The 13,415-nt window shown below is 46.2% G+C and overlaps 1 protein-coding gene across 1 annotated transcript in view; it reads left to right on the top strand.

The window, feature by feature from the left end:
- KIF24 (kinesin family member 24) overlaps nt 1-9,708 on the top strand; it is a 32,227-nt gene extending 22,519 nt beyond the window's left edge. The window contains exons 11-15 of the mRNA XM_085303007.1: nt 959-1,030; nt 2,390-2,499; nt 3,433-5,871; nt 6,807-6,900; nt 9,171-9,708. Coding sequence (XP_085159133.1) covers nt 959-1,030; nt 2,390-2,499; nt 3,433-5,871; nt 6,807-6,900; nt 9,171-9,311 — 2,856 coding nt within the window. The 3' untranslated portion in view covers nt 9,312-9,708. The remainder of the gene's footprint in view (nt 1-958; nt 1,031-2,389; nt 2,500-3,432; nt 5,872-6,806; nt 6,901-9,170) is intronic.
- The last annotated feature ends 3,707 nt before the right edge of the window (nt 9,709-13,415 follow it).

The raw sequence follows: 13,415 nt of genomic DNA, 5'->3' as shown, positions 1-13,415 counted from the left end.
GCTGTATCTCTACTCCCTGGGAAGTCTGTTGCTTCACTCACAGTATTTTGTATATAGTTCTTATTAGCCAGGCAAAAGGYGTAGTGAAATATTTGTTTAGACAGACAGGCTGCATCTATACTACCTTCTGAGCAGGGACTTGAATCTGGGCTTGAATCCAAGTTGCCTTACATCTAATTACTTGGCTGCTGGCCCAAGCTCTCCCCTGTAGTTAAGTTTGGGGCTCTGTGCTGGTGCAGAGAGGAGATGGTTTCAGATCCGCCTTCTCCTAACGCAGCCCAGTGTACCCACACTTACAGGGTACATAGATGGGATATCTAGCTGGCATGGGGAGGAATATGCCCACATTTGCTTATGCCACTTTTGGCTAAAGATGAACATAATGCCCAAATGGAATAAGGAATTTGCACTGTTTCTGTCCATTTTTTTTCCAGAAGGAAAGGAACTTATTCTAGAAGAAATCTTTTTGAGAAGGAGCTCAAAAAAGCTCTGTTCTGGATTTATACACCTGTATCGTCCTAGGGATACACATGCCTGGCAAGCTTTAGCATAGTCTAGCATGGACTCGCCTGATCTGATTCTAGACAAGTTAGCTGTGGTGGCGGCAGCAGGCAGTCTACAGTAGCGTGGAGCTTAGTGTTTGCTGAACGTGTGTGTTTTTATTCATCTTCTTGGGCGTGTTCTGTATAGCCCATAAAGCCGACAGGCTGGGCTGGCTTATGCTCTGTGCTGCACCTTTGCTCTTTGTGAGTGCAGCTAAACTGCTGTTGATCCCTGAACTAGCTAGAGCTAGTCTTGCACTGCTGTGGCTGTGATGCAGACACCCCCTGCAAGGGATGTCACGTGGTAGGAGCCAAAGGCACATAAGGGAAATAGCAAATCTGTAAGTTAGGTATGATGAAATTCAGTTCCTCTMCAGCTTGTGATTAATGTGTTTTTCCCCTTTTTGTTTTGGTAGCTAAAGGAATGCATTCGGGCACTGGATCAGGAACATGCTCATACACCTTTCCGCCAAAGCAAATTAACTCAGGTAAAACCAGCAAGAAGACAGCAGTAGATATTTCCCTGAGGAGGGCGAAATGAAAAAATATGCTGTTATTAAACCTTTGAAAAACACAGAAATGAATAACTTTTCCAAACATTAAAGGTAATCACAGAGTTAAAGCCAACTGTCAGCAAGAAATAAAATCAATCTGGCGGACCGCTTCACCGAAAGTGCGCTAACACCCAAACTCCGTGATTGAGTCCTCTCAGTCCTGTATGAATTTTTGCATAAACAGCCCTATGGACTAGCTGTCAGCAGATACTCAGTTTGTGTACATCTACATAACCAGACTCTAAAGCATTATCATTCATCTCCACCTACTCTATCATCAGTCTTGCATCTTCTGTGCAGTAACAGTCAGGGGAGTTTTGATCAACATTTCTTTACTCTAGTTGTAACATATGCTTCGTTCCTCAAAACATATGGGCACCCTTGTGGCACCTGGTGCAAGGGTTTGTTCGGAGCACTGATTAACACTTGTATTCATTTTAAGTTGTAAACGAAGAATTACAAGACAAATTGAGACGTGGACTACGTAAAAAGAGACGGTTATTGTGTGTCACTTGAGTTGTGTTAAACTGCCTCTGTGCACACTTAATTCATGGCAAACATCAGATAACTGAGTTAACTTTTTACATGTTCTGAGCAGAGCTAAATCACTTTACCAGTGATTACTTTCTCCTCAGTACAAGAGAGATATGGTGCTACTGGAGAGAGTCCAGCATAGGGCAGGTGCTGCAGCCCTCTGATCATCTTTGTAGCCCTATGAGGAGTGGCTGCGAGAGCTGGGCCTGTTTAGCCTGGGGAGGAGAAGACTGAGGGGGGATCTTATCAATGTGTACAAGTACCTGAAGGGAGGGTGTCAAGGGGACGGGGACAAACTCTCTTCAGTTGTCCTGTGTGACAGGACAAGAGGCAATGGGCAGAAACTGAAGCACAGGAAGTTTTGCCTGACTGTGAGGGGGAATTTCTTCCCTGTGAGAAAGAGAGCGCACTGGAACAGATTGCCCAAAGAGGTTGTGGAGTCTCCTTGTCTGGAGCTCTTCAAGGCCTGCCTGGATGCAACCCTGTCTACCATGCTGTAGGTGACCCTGCTTGAGCAGGGAGGTTGGACTAGATGATCTCCAGAGGTCCCTTCCAACCTCACTGATTGTGTGATTCTACCACATACTTTGTGCAAAATAGTATGTACAGGGGAGTCTAATACACAGTAATCTGCTCAAGTAGTTTTTTTAAATTGCAAGTCTTGATCCTATGGGTTCTAAATTTTTATCCCTTGTTGTCTGAAAATAAATATGTGAATTACTGAAAATGTTAAACTTTTTATTTTCCTTCCGCTCTTAGGTCCTAAAGGATTCTTTCATTGGCAATTCCAAGACATGTATGATAGCCAATGTATCACCTAGCCACATAGCTACAGAGCATACACTGAACACTTTGCGATATGCTGACAGGTGGGTAATGTAGTTCAAACTTGTTAAAAAAAAGGAAGGGTTTTCTTGCAAGAAAAAAGTAATGTATAATGTGTTTGTGATTATGTTTTAGTTTGATATTGGAAATGCTGAGTTAAGCAAGAAATGCAATTTTCCTGATGGAAATACAATCCTTACCTGTTCCACTCTTATGTTGGATCATAAAATTCTCTAGGTCTTGTAACTCCTTTCTGATGACAGCTTTCAGAGATGAAAATACCACTGTGCTTTCTGTAACTGCAGGATTGCTAACCTCCGTACTCAAAGTTTTGTGTTAGTCTTTTATTGTAGTTCTTTCTAGTGTGTGTTAAAGCCTTTCACCCTCCCTTCTACACAGGAAGMGATAGATTGCAAGCTATGGAGTGCTGGCGTTAAGAGAAGTATTAGGGGCTAGAGGAGTAAAAAACAATTTAAAGAATAGGGTGACACCAGTTAGAGCAGCTCTTCGCAGTTGCATAGATGAGTCTGATCCAGGAATAGTGTAGCCTGTACACACATCCCCCGACCTAATTAGCTATACCACAACTACTCCAAAAGCTCTGGTATGTGTCCTGCGAGGTTATGTGTTGTGTTAGTGGGAGTACCAACTTGATTTGAGCTGGTACTGTGCCATGCCGCATGATAAAGTGCGGAAATGCAACCCTCTTCCGCTGAAATTGAATAGAGGCCATTTTCACTCACTTGGCCTGTTATGTGTTGTTCAAGGAAGCACTTTAAAATGCTATATGGACCTTTCCAGAAGTTCAGGCATTTTGGTACAGTTGTTTTTGATGCCTGCCTGGGTCACTGATAATTTAAACATAAATCATGGCATTCAATTAACTGCTTAGCCTTGATAGGCCAAAGAATTAGTTTGTTCTGAAGGTGCTGTTATTTATATGAAAGCATGACATCTAAAGCCAGCCTCATTTACAGGGTCAAAGAGTTGAAAAAGGGGATTAAATGTTCTACCCCYGTCACAAACAGACGTCGGATAGCTGGAAATGTATCTCCAAAACGTATCCAAAACTCTCCCTCTTTGCCACCTGGGGAAAAGAGCTCTCCAAAGAAAGTGAAGCTAGGCCTCCAGCATCCTTTAACTGCTACAAAAACAAAAACATGTCCTTCAGCACTCCAGCCACCCAGTGTCCCTTTTACCTCGACCCCCAGGGGAGTCAACAAAGGGCATGTCTGCAGAGGAAATCCCAGCTCGCCATGGTTCCACCACACTAGCCCAGTTAAGGGAGTCCTTCGAATAGGGCAGCCCCTGAAGAAGAAGGATGATGATCTGTCGCCCCACTCTGAAAAGAACCACACTGCAAAGGATTTTATCATAAAAAATGCTGCCATGGCAGAGACAAAAGAAATTGGCCAAAGAGACAAGTATGTGCAAGATAAACCACCTGGCCAGTGCCTGAAAGTCCAGACAGTGCAACCTGTGCAGAAACAGCTTGTTTCTAGAGGTGATTTTTCCTTTGGAGATGGAAATCAGCCTTCTGATGGCAATCTGGCGTGGGGAGATGCCTTTGCTAAACAGTGTGGTGAAACCTGGACAAACCTCTCTCCGTTTCAGAAGGAAAGGGAGGAGCATTTACGCCTTTATCACCAGCAGTTTCAGCAACCACCTATCCTACAGCAAAAGTTGAACTACCAACCTCTTGAGAGATTTTTAACTCAATACAAGCCCCAGGAGATTCAAGTGCAGCAGGAGCTGAGCCTTACTCCCACAGACCTGAGCAAAGAGGGAATGCAGCTGGAAGATCTGGATGACAGTGATTTTAGTGAAGATTCTTTCTCACCTGTCTGCAGTCAAAAGAGCATGAAAAGAAGAAGCCCCAATGAATGCAGCCAACATTCATTTTTCCTTCATCAAAGAGAACAAGGAACTGAGGAAGAACAGAAAGACCAAAAGAGACAAGATTTACTGTTTAAATACTCAATTCCTGTGCAAGAACATGAACTAGATGACAGCTGGGATTGTAGCAGGAGCTGCCCAAAGACAGAGGAATCCATCAAAAATGCAGGTGGATGCAAAACTCCATCAGACTGGAGCTATGATTTAACTATTGAGTCCTCTGCAAGCAATACTGCAGAAAAACCTTACTGCCTGAAAGAAGATCTTGCTTGTAACTGGAAAAATGGCAAAGATTTCCCAGCTGATCACAAACAATGCAAGCCCAAACACAAATGTATCATTTATTCCAGTGAAACTACCTTGACTGCAGAAAAGGAGGCTCCAAACCCATGTGTTTCTCCCATATTGAAATCAGGAACTGCAGAGTACAAAGAGCTCAACCTCCTGCGTAAGCAGAAGGAAGATTGCACATTGGATAGACAGGCTGCCCTTGCAGGAGACCTAAAATGGAAAACTCAAAAAAATGGAGTTAGCTATTGTGGAGCTTCCAGTAATTCATCTGAGTTAACTTCTGAGATAGTGGCCCCTCTCACAGTAACCCTTCTTGACTATGAGGAAGCAACTGATGCTGAGACTGTGTCTTCCAACCAGGGAAAGTCTCCCCACGTGAAACAGATGTTGAACAGGAACATACCTGGTTCCCAGAAAAGACTTGAGGAAGAGGCCTGGCAGTGTACCAGAAACAGAGCTCTGACGGACAGTATGTTGGAGCTGGGGGAGCAAATGCGTCGCGGTGGAAAGAACCGTTTCTTGCAGCGTTTCCYGCAAATGGGAGACAAGTGGTTTTCACCCACAGGCTGTGATGTGAAGCCGTGCTGCTGCCTTCTGGGCTCGGGCTCATTAAATCAAGGTGCTGTTCGCAGTGTATTTGTTGGAAATGAAGCCCTGACAGAAACATCTGCAGCTGAATCCAGGGACTCCTTGGGAGAAAGAGAGGGTGGTTTGCTTCTCAGTAACTCAGTGTGCAAAGAATACTCAGATAGGGGACAGTGTGATGCTAATGGTAAAGATATTGCTGGTAGTTCAGGAAAATCTGATTCAAATCAAGGACACAATGTTGAGCCCATGGATCAGGAAATACATACTAATGTTCCTGAAAAGAGTTATTTTTCAGGTGCACCATGCTTTCCCAGTGTGGGAAATACAGATTATACAGTCCAGTCCCCATCTCAAGAAGGCAGCCTGCTGCTGCAGCCCGCGTCAGGACTGAGGAACCAGGACTTCAGTCGTTCTGAAGACACAGCTGAGTTGTTCAGGAGTGAGGAAATTGGGTTGCTTAAGAACAAATTGATGCAGAGTATTTTTACACAAGACACTTTTGCTGCAGATTCAGAATCTGCTTCCAAAGAGATTAAGCCATCAGCAAATGAAAATAGCCCCTCAGGCCTGCCCAACATCATCTTCCCAAGTGCTACATCAGAGATGGGAAAGCAGCAGCAGGAAGCCCTGGAAAAGGCGCAGTAAGTCTTTCTTACCACTGTAGTTTGTCATTGAGCTTAGAAATTCTAGACACAAATGTAATACATCTGCCTTTATTTGTATATCATGCTTTTATGTACTTTATAAATGTTAGGAAGTCAATTAATCTATAAAATAATTATTTAGTAACATGAAGGATAATTTATAATCATTATCTTTTGTAAATATGTGATTGACTGTTATTTAGTGATATTTTAAAATCTCACAGGAAGCCAATTATTCCATTAGCGCTTCCTCGGATAACATTAGAGGAATGAATAGTATAATACAAGCTGAAATTCTCCGTAACTAATTGGCTKCCTGTAAGATAGAAAGTACCTAAAATATATCAAAACTGCCCGTGAAGAAGCAGGTGATATGGACAGAAAAACAGCTAGAGCAGCAAGCGAGTCCATGAAGATGCAGATGTGCAGCTTCAAGGTACTACAGGCCAGGCATTGCCACTGCCAGCTCCCGAGGACTAGACTGCGTTCAGTCCACATAAAATGTACGGTAGGCCAGGGAAACTCACTCGAAGGAATGAACAGCAGCACAGCTTTCCTGCTGTGCTTGGTTTTTTGCCAAAATGGTTTTCAACCTCATGGTCTTACCAGGGAGGGTTGTTTTTTGTTTTCCTTCTAGGTTTCCCTACGGTAAAAGGCAGTATGTGTTCCTGTGCTGCCTCTGCTAACAGGAGGCTACAGTCACTCCTCGCAGAGCAATCCGCAGTCATCAGGCTCTTTACCTGTAGCTCAGACAAGTAGAGTCCACCACACATCAAGAACCACTCTGTGTATGCGTGCCTGAGTGCCAGCAACCACCAGCAGCAAAATTTCTTCGGGGATATTCCTCCTTTTTAAAAGCTTATCAGAGCTTCGTAGTAGTTACAGATAGAGCGGCAGCCTGAGTAACCAAGGGTATGCTTTATGTTAATCAGACAGGCTATGATTCGAGCCCATCGGCAGCAGCTGGATGAAATGGCATCCTTGTGCTTTAAGGAAGAGTGCTTGATAAATCAGGTGTCAGCAACGGTAAGTTTTTCGGGTGATGATTTCAATACCCATTGAATCTGCATAAATTAATCTTTAATCTGAATCAGTGACATCTCTCGTGTTCTTCCCCTTACCCTCTGGTGCTTCCCTGAGTCCTAGGAGGCAGCTCATTTTCAGGACTTGTCCTGTCTTTGCCGGTCTCCACTCTGCCAGGTCCTTGGGGGAGAAGGAGGCTGATGGGCCAGCCCTGGACTGCTTGTCTCTGCTAAGACAGCTCTCTCTTGTCTTGCGACATGGGTACCAAACTGTACCAAACAGGGTTTCTTCCCGTGTGAGGTTTTTTTTTACCCTTTACAGGCTGGACCATGTGAGTCAATAGTACGGAAAGCAGCACTCCCGTAAAGCATGACAGTGGGATGTCACGGTTGGTGGTGAAGTGCCCCATTGCCACTTCCTCCTGGGAGTCCCGTGCTTATCACATTGCAGATGTGCCAACCCCGATCAGCACGGCCTTGCTCGCTCGTTTGCTCTAGCTGCTGTGCTTATTGGCTCCCTCAGAGGCTGTTAGTTTCTTCTGTCACTCAGGGGTTTCGTGGCTTGTCCTTGTCTTGGATTACAACAGTAAAGGCTTGACTGTAAAGACTGGCGCCCGCATGGCCCCTCTGCTGGTCAGGCAGTTCAGGTACTCTGGTTTCTCTTCAGATCATATTCTGTGATTGCTCCTGCTTCCTGATAGGCGCATGCTGCAGTTGTGTGACGAGCCTCTCATCTCCCACCCAGACTGCTAACGTTTCCCAGTGACAGCCTCCTGCCTTCCTTGTTCCCAGGCCCTAGCAGTAAAACCAAATTCCACTACTGCATTATATTATCAAAGCCATTTTTCTTCCTATCACAGCTTCAAACATGAAATTCAGCTACAGGGAATTCAGCTACTCTTGCCTCAGGCAATCCAGAATGGCAGCCACCATGTGGCTAATCTGCTGTGATTTCCAGCTGACAGCACTGTGCATGAGATGTAGTACCAGAAACATAGCAGTTCAGGAAGGTGCACAACAGGCATGAGCTGTATTAATTTTGTAGCAGAGGTTGAGGTGATACAAAGTATTTTTTTTTTAATTATATAAGGTTGTTTCTTGTAATAACTTTGGCGCTAGCAGGAATGTGGTGCTGCTGCTAGGCCTCCAGCAGTGCGTGAATAGCTTTTGCTTGGTAGTGTCACTTCACAGCAGGACCTTTCCTTGGCAATGAATAGCTTGGACTTCCCAGGTCAGTTTGTCCTCCATCAGCTTTCAGATAGCTGCCACTTTGCTAGCCATAAAACCTGGGCCACAGAGCGACTCTGGGCAACACCCAGCACATTAGCACATGCTGAACCAAGCAGTATTTAAATTGCTTAACAAAAAATCAGCCAGGGCAGCTAGGTTGGTCTTCATTACCTTGCTGATGTCTGCAGGACAAGGTGTAGTGCTGAGTCCTGCATGCAGGACTTTTTTTACGCAGGAGCAGTTGAAGTCCCTAGCCCTGAGAACACTGACGCTTCCCCAGTTCTTAGTCTCTGACCTGTGAAAAAAGGCAGCAAACTCTCTTGTCATCAGGCAGGAGCAAATCTGAATGCTCCTTTATTAACACAAGCCTTGCTTAAAAATAACTGCCTCAATTTCAGTTTTAGGTGCAGTTTCAGATCATACTTTGTCTAATTTTGTGGCAGGTTGCTATGGAAMGCCATGGCCTCTCCCTAGGCCATACCTTGCTGCTGTTTCTCATGTCCGATCTAGCAGACCTGCAGCTATGCAGGGGTTAGACTGGCTCTGTGACCTGATGTAAAACAATCCTTCCCCTCTCCCATGAATGTCTTTTTTTTTTCCCTGTCTGAGCACTGCTGATCTTCATGATTGTTAGCTCCAACATAAGAGAGGTGTCAGGAACGTGGGAAACAGCAGATTCAGTATGTTGTAAAAATGCACCTCAGATGATTAATACCTGCACCAAACCCTCTAAAAGGTAACCTGTGTAGAAGGGTGACAGCAGGAATTGTATTCCTCTTTTTTTTTTTTTTTAAGCCAGTGTATTAGACAGCTAACGGAAAAAAACTACAAGAGTAAATTAACTTCAGTAATTGGTGGCATTGAACTTTGCTGTATTTGAGAGTCAGTACTTTAATAAGGAAATAATGAGTAAGTAAGTCTATTTCACTGTAGAATAGAAAACATTATTTTATGTAGTGCTGCAGTACCTCATAAAATATGCTGATTTTCTCTGACTTGCTACTGCTGTTTTTTCCCAAGCTTTCCTTTTGTTTTTCTCTCCAGGATTTTCAGAACTTTGTGACCAAGCTGGATGAAATCTTGATACTGAAGTCAAAGTGCATCCAAACCATGCGAGCCCAGCTTAAGCGCTATTTAGCTTCTCCTGGCACTGACAGAGTCTTGCAAACACCACCGCCAGTTTAGCTCTTCTTTGCTTACACATATGCCCTATGTGCAAAGACAGTTATGGAAACAGCCAGCTGGTGCTCCACCACATTTGGTGCTGCAAAGTGTGGGTGGGTAGGGGATAGCTTTTGGGTTGATATTTGCAGTTAGTATATATTTTAGAAAAGGATGGAGAGAATTTTGAGTAAGGGAGAGGAATGCTTGTCACCACAAGCTTTGTACTTGCTTAAAACGAGTAAGCCAAGTTCTTAAGAACAGTTCAACAGCCTTTAAGTATCTCACCAGGCAGTCCAGAGTCCAGTCCACAGTATTCACAGCAGCTTCTCACATACTAAAGGCACTTTTCTGCTGCCAAGAAAATAAAAAAAAAGGGTGGTGGTGGGGGGGAAAGAGTAGAGAGAAAAAAAAACACTCTGAAACCAGACACAGCTCTGAATAGAAATATTCAAAAGCTATCCAGAAAAGTATGTTGGCAAACAGAAGGGAGGAATCAGAGGGGAGCCACTGTTTAAGTACACTAAACAACTAGACCAAAAGTAAATGCAAATCAAGGTAGGACAAAAGGGTGCTGATGCTTTCAGAAGATGGAAGGCTCTTGCTGCACTTGTTCTTTGCTTGGGACTGACTCCAGACCACCTGAAGAAGATGGCTTAAGTAAGTCACACGTAATGGGTGGTTTAGCAGAAGGCTTATATACAAGGGACTTTGCACCAAAGGTTCATCTGGCATGTTAATAAACACGAGTTTCATACCCAGGCCGAGAGTGAGAGGATGCTGCTGCAAAGGATGTCTGACCCCTGCAGTACAGCTCTGCTGTAGGGTGGTTTGTGCAGGGTGACATTGTGGCATTGCAGAATTCATCCTTCACATCAAAGGAGTCTGCTTAGAGGCAGTTAGATTTCAGGAGCTGCTGACCTTGCTGTTAAGTAAACCTGATACTTGAACCAAGAACTACAGAGCTATCAACTGTAGCCCTGCAAAATCCCTGCTGCTGTGCATCACATCTGAGCCTCGAAACAAGTCCACCTGCTGAAGCCACAAGTGAACTTAAAAATACACATAACAAAGCAATGTGCTGTGCAAGCTATCCCAGWCCAAAATTAGGGCTGTCACAGCACGCAGCCGTTTCTGTGTCTCCTCAACCTACAGTAGCTCAATCTAAGCGCACTCAATTGCCATAAACACCAAGAGTGCCTCAACACTAGTCTAAGCAGCTACGAATTTTGCTGTCTGCTACTGTAGCTACCCAGARGAGCACAGGTCTGGAAAAGCAGTAGTGCAGGGATCACAGGCGCAGTCACGTCTCTGCGTTGCATAGTCAATGCAAATGCTCCCAGGAATGTCACAGAGCTTAAGCCCTAGGGAACAGAAGCCCAAGGGTAGGATTAACCACAGCAACTGGGGAAAAAAAAAAAAAATCACTCTCTCTCTCACTCTGGTTAGTCTCTGTCTCACACCTGCCAGTAGAGTCCCCTGCGATGCAGAGAGCAGAGCCGGTGCAGAGTCTGAGTCTATGGCCCTCAGGATAGCGCCTGTGTCCAGGTTATGGGCCAGAAGAACATTGCACCTGAAACCAAGTCTCGCAGCCAAGGCTKCTTTGCACCGAGAAATGAGGCTTTCAGGAGCAAGAACGGCAGCGTCAACAACCGCAGCAGCCTCGCACATCGCAGAGTAGCGGCATATGACAGCTACTAGCAGAGACCTATRTAGCAACTGCACAAACCTGCCTGCTGCTCGAGGTGCGTTGGTAAAGCACCTGGGAGCTAAAATGGCAATAAACAGGTCCCCTTTAAAATAAGCAACTCGTAGAAAGGCAATTCCCCCCCCCACCCCGAGCTTAGCAACAAGGCCAGCTTTCCGCAGGGAAAAGGCGAGGTGACCTGCGCAGCAGCGCGTAGTGCCTGCACCTTCGGAAAGCGGCGAGGTGGAAGCGGTTTCAGAAGCTGCCGCAGCCTTTTCCCCACGAGCGTACAGCAAACAAGGCTGCCGGGGAGGCGCCGAGCGCTTTCGCACRGAGCCGCTGGGACAGGCGGCCGCGCGCAGAGGTCGCAGGGAAGGGCGAGGGCCGCCCAGCAATGCAGTGGGAGGTGGTGGAAAGGCAGGGAAAAGGGCAGCACTTACCTCCGTGTGCTTCGGCATTCGGGTAGCGCTTGGAAAGACGCCRCTTGGTTTGTAGGGACTGCCTTTGAAGAGCAAAGTACAGTCAGGGATTTTCAGTCGCTTTCCCAAGATGGCCATTTCTAAAGCAACGGGCAAGAACAAGCCGCAGTGYGATAGCGCCATGTTAGTACCTTGGTATTTTCTGAGGTGAGGGCAGCAATACAGATGAGCAACCAAAAATTTCCACGTGCAAAGGAAATGGGAGTCAAGTCAGCTACCAAATTTTGAGCCATCGCTGTGTGATTTTTCTGGTCTACAGTGAAGAAAAGCAAGCAAGGCTGGTCCCCAGCRCAAGTCCCCAAAGCAGTTGTTCCCTGGAACGGCCAAGAACTGGGAGAAACATGCAGCAATTAAAAAAAAAAAAAGTTTCCAAGATCTGATGATCTCTTAAACTAGAGTCATCTTCAGAAGTGCTCCGTGTGAAGTGCAAGATTTTATTTCCAGGCTATTTTCAGAATATTATTTTTCTTGCTGAATGCAAGACTCAGTCCACTGACAAAATAAGAGGGAAAAAAGAAAAAAAGCACCTCATCCTTAGCAATAACGGAACTATTGACATGCTTGAAGTACTACGTGCCCATAAAATAGCAAAACTGGGCTCACAGTACGTACCAGGAACTACCAGAACGACAGCATGTTTTCCTCTCCAGTTCAGTGCATTACCTAGGCGCTGCTTTACCTCGTGTGCTAAATGAGTGTTTCAAAACCGGCAGCCCTTTCAGCCGCTTGATACTGCGCTGACACCTGATACGATGACTTGTTTTCATTTCAAATGGAGGAGCGTATGTGGAAGTGCTGTTGTTACAGAAGTCTGTTAACAGATTAGTAGAGCCTGGCCGTGTACAATCAAGTAAATTAACTGTAATGAGTTTACTTTTGTATTCGATTRCAACAAAGACTATTAGTGCTCATGGCAGGTGCTTGATGTTTTATTTGAATACATTATTTAAAATAAAATGCAATTTGCTACAGAACTCCGGTAAAGTCTGCCTTAAATTAAGCGTGATCAAAACTAAAAGCGTCTGAGTGTAAGAGATTAACTCGGGTTGGCAATACATGACGAGAGTCCCCCTTCACACTGGGGCTCTTCGTTCGGTTYCCGTTTCTGTCACTCTCCTCCCACCCTGGGGCTCAGGGGACCGAGCGGCAGCGCCCAGGAGGGGTCCCAGGGCCAAACAGAGCCGCAGGGCGCCGCGGCCTCGAGGGTGGCTGGCGGCAGCCGCCGGGTAGCTCCCGCTGCCTCCCAAGCCGAAGGGGCCCGCAAAGGAGCCACCTCGCGTCCCAGCAGGCTTTCGCGGCCGGAGCAGCAGTCCCCCGCGCCGCGGGCGACTCACGGCTCTCCCGTAGCAGAGCCTCCGCACCAGCACTGCCGCTGTGGCGGCCCGTCGCAAGGCAGCAGCGAGCCTCTGGCTCTGCATGCTGCAAGCACAGCAAGCTGCAGCTCAGTTCTCGGCTTTGCCTCCGCGCAGCTCCTCATGAGCCTTTTCTCCGTGACATCCAGAGCCCGGACACCAGCGTTGGCTGCAGCTGCGCAGAAGGCAGAACGGCCTCCGACAACGTTCAAACACTGCTGAGCACCGTTTTCCAGGAACATGAAACAGAGCTGCTGATTTGGGTACCTCAGAAAAAGCAGGTCTCACGTACGAGCAGCAGTACAGTTCTCTCCTCTCCAGCCAGCAGCAGGGGAGAGCACCAGTCCTCAGGCACCGCCGGCAGTGGAAGCGCTCCGCTCCCAGCACGAGCTTGGTGGGGAATGTGACAGCAGGTAACAGCAACGTCGGTGCAGCTAGACGGACGCTACCCAAAAACCCAACATTTGAGTTTCAGCACACGCTGTCATTTGTTCCACATTTCATCACCTCTCCCCTAAGCCACCTGGTTCATCTGCTCACTCGACAGTCACACAACTGACTTGCGTGTTCGCTCTAAGAGAAGCTGTCCCGAAAATCCTGTCGGCTTGCA

Source organism: Rhea americana, unplaced genomic scaffold (genome assembly GCF_003343005.1).
Source record: "Rhea americana isolate MKP2758 unplaced genomic scaffold, rheAme1 scaffold_196, whole genome shotgun sequence".
NCBI lineage: Eukaryota > Metazoa > Chordata > Aves > Rheiformes > Rheidae > Rhea > Rhea americana.
The sequence above is the reverse complement of the archived record's forward strand: the minus strand, read 5'-3'. Positions and strand labels throughout refer to the sequence as shown.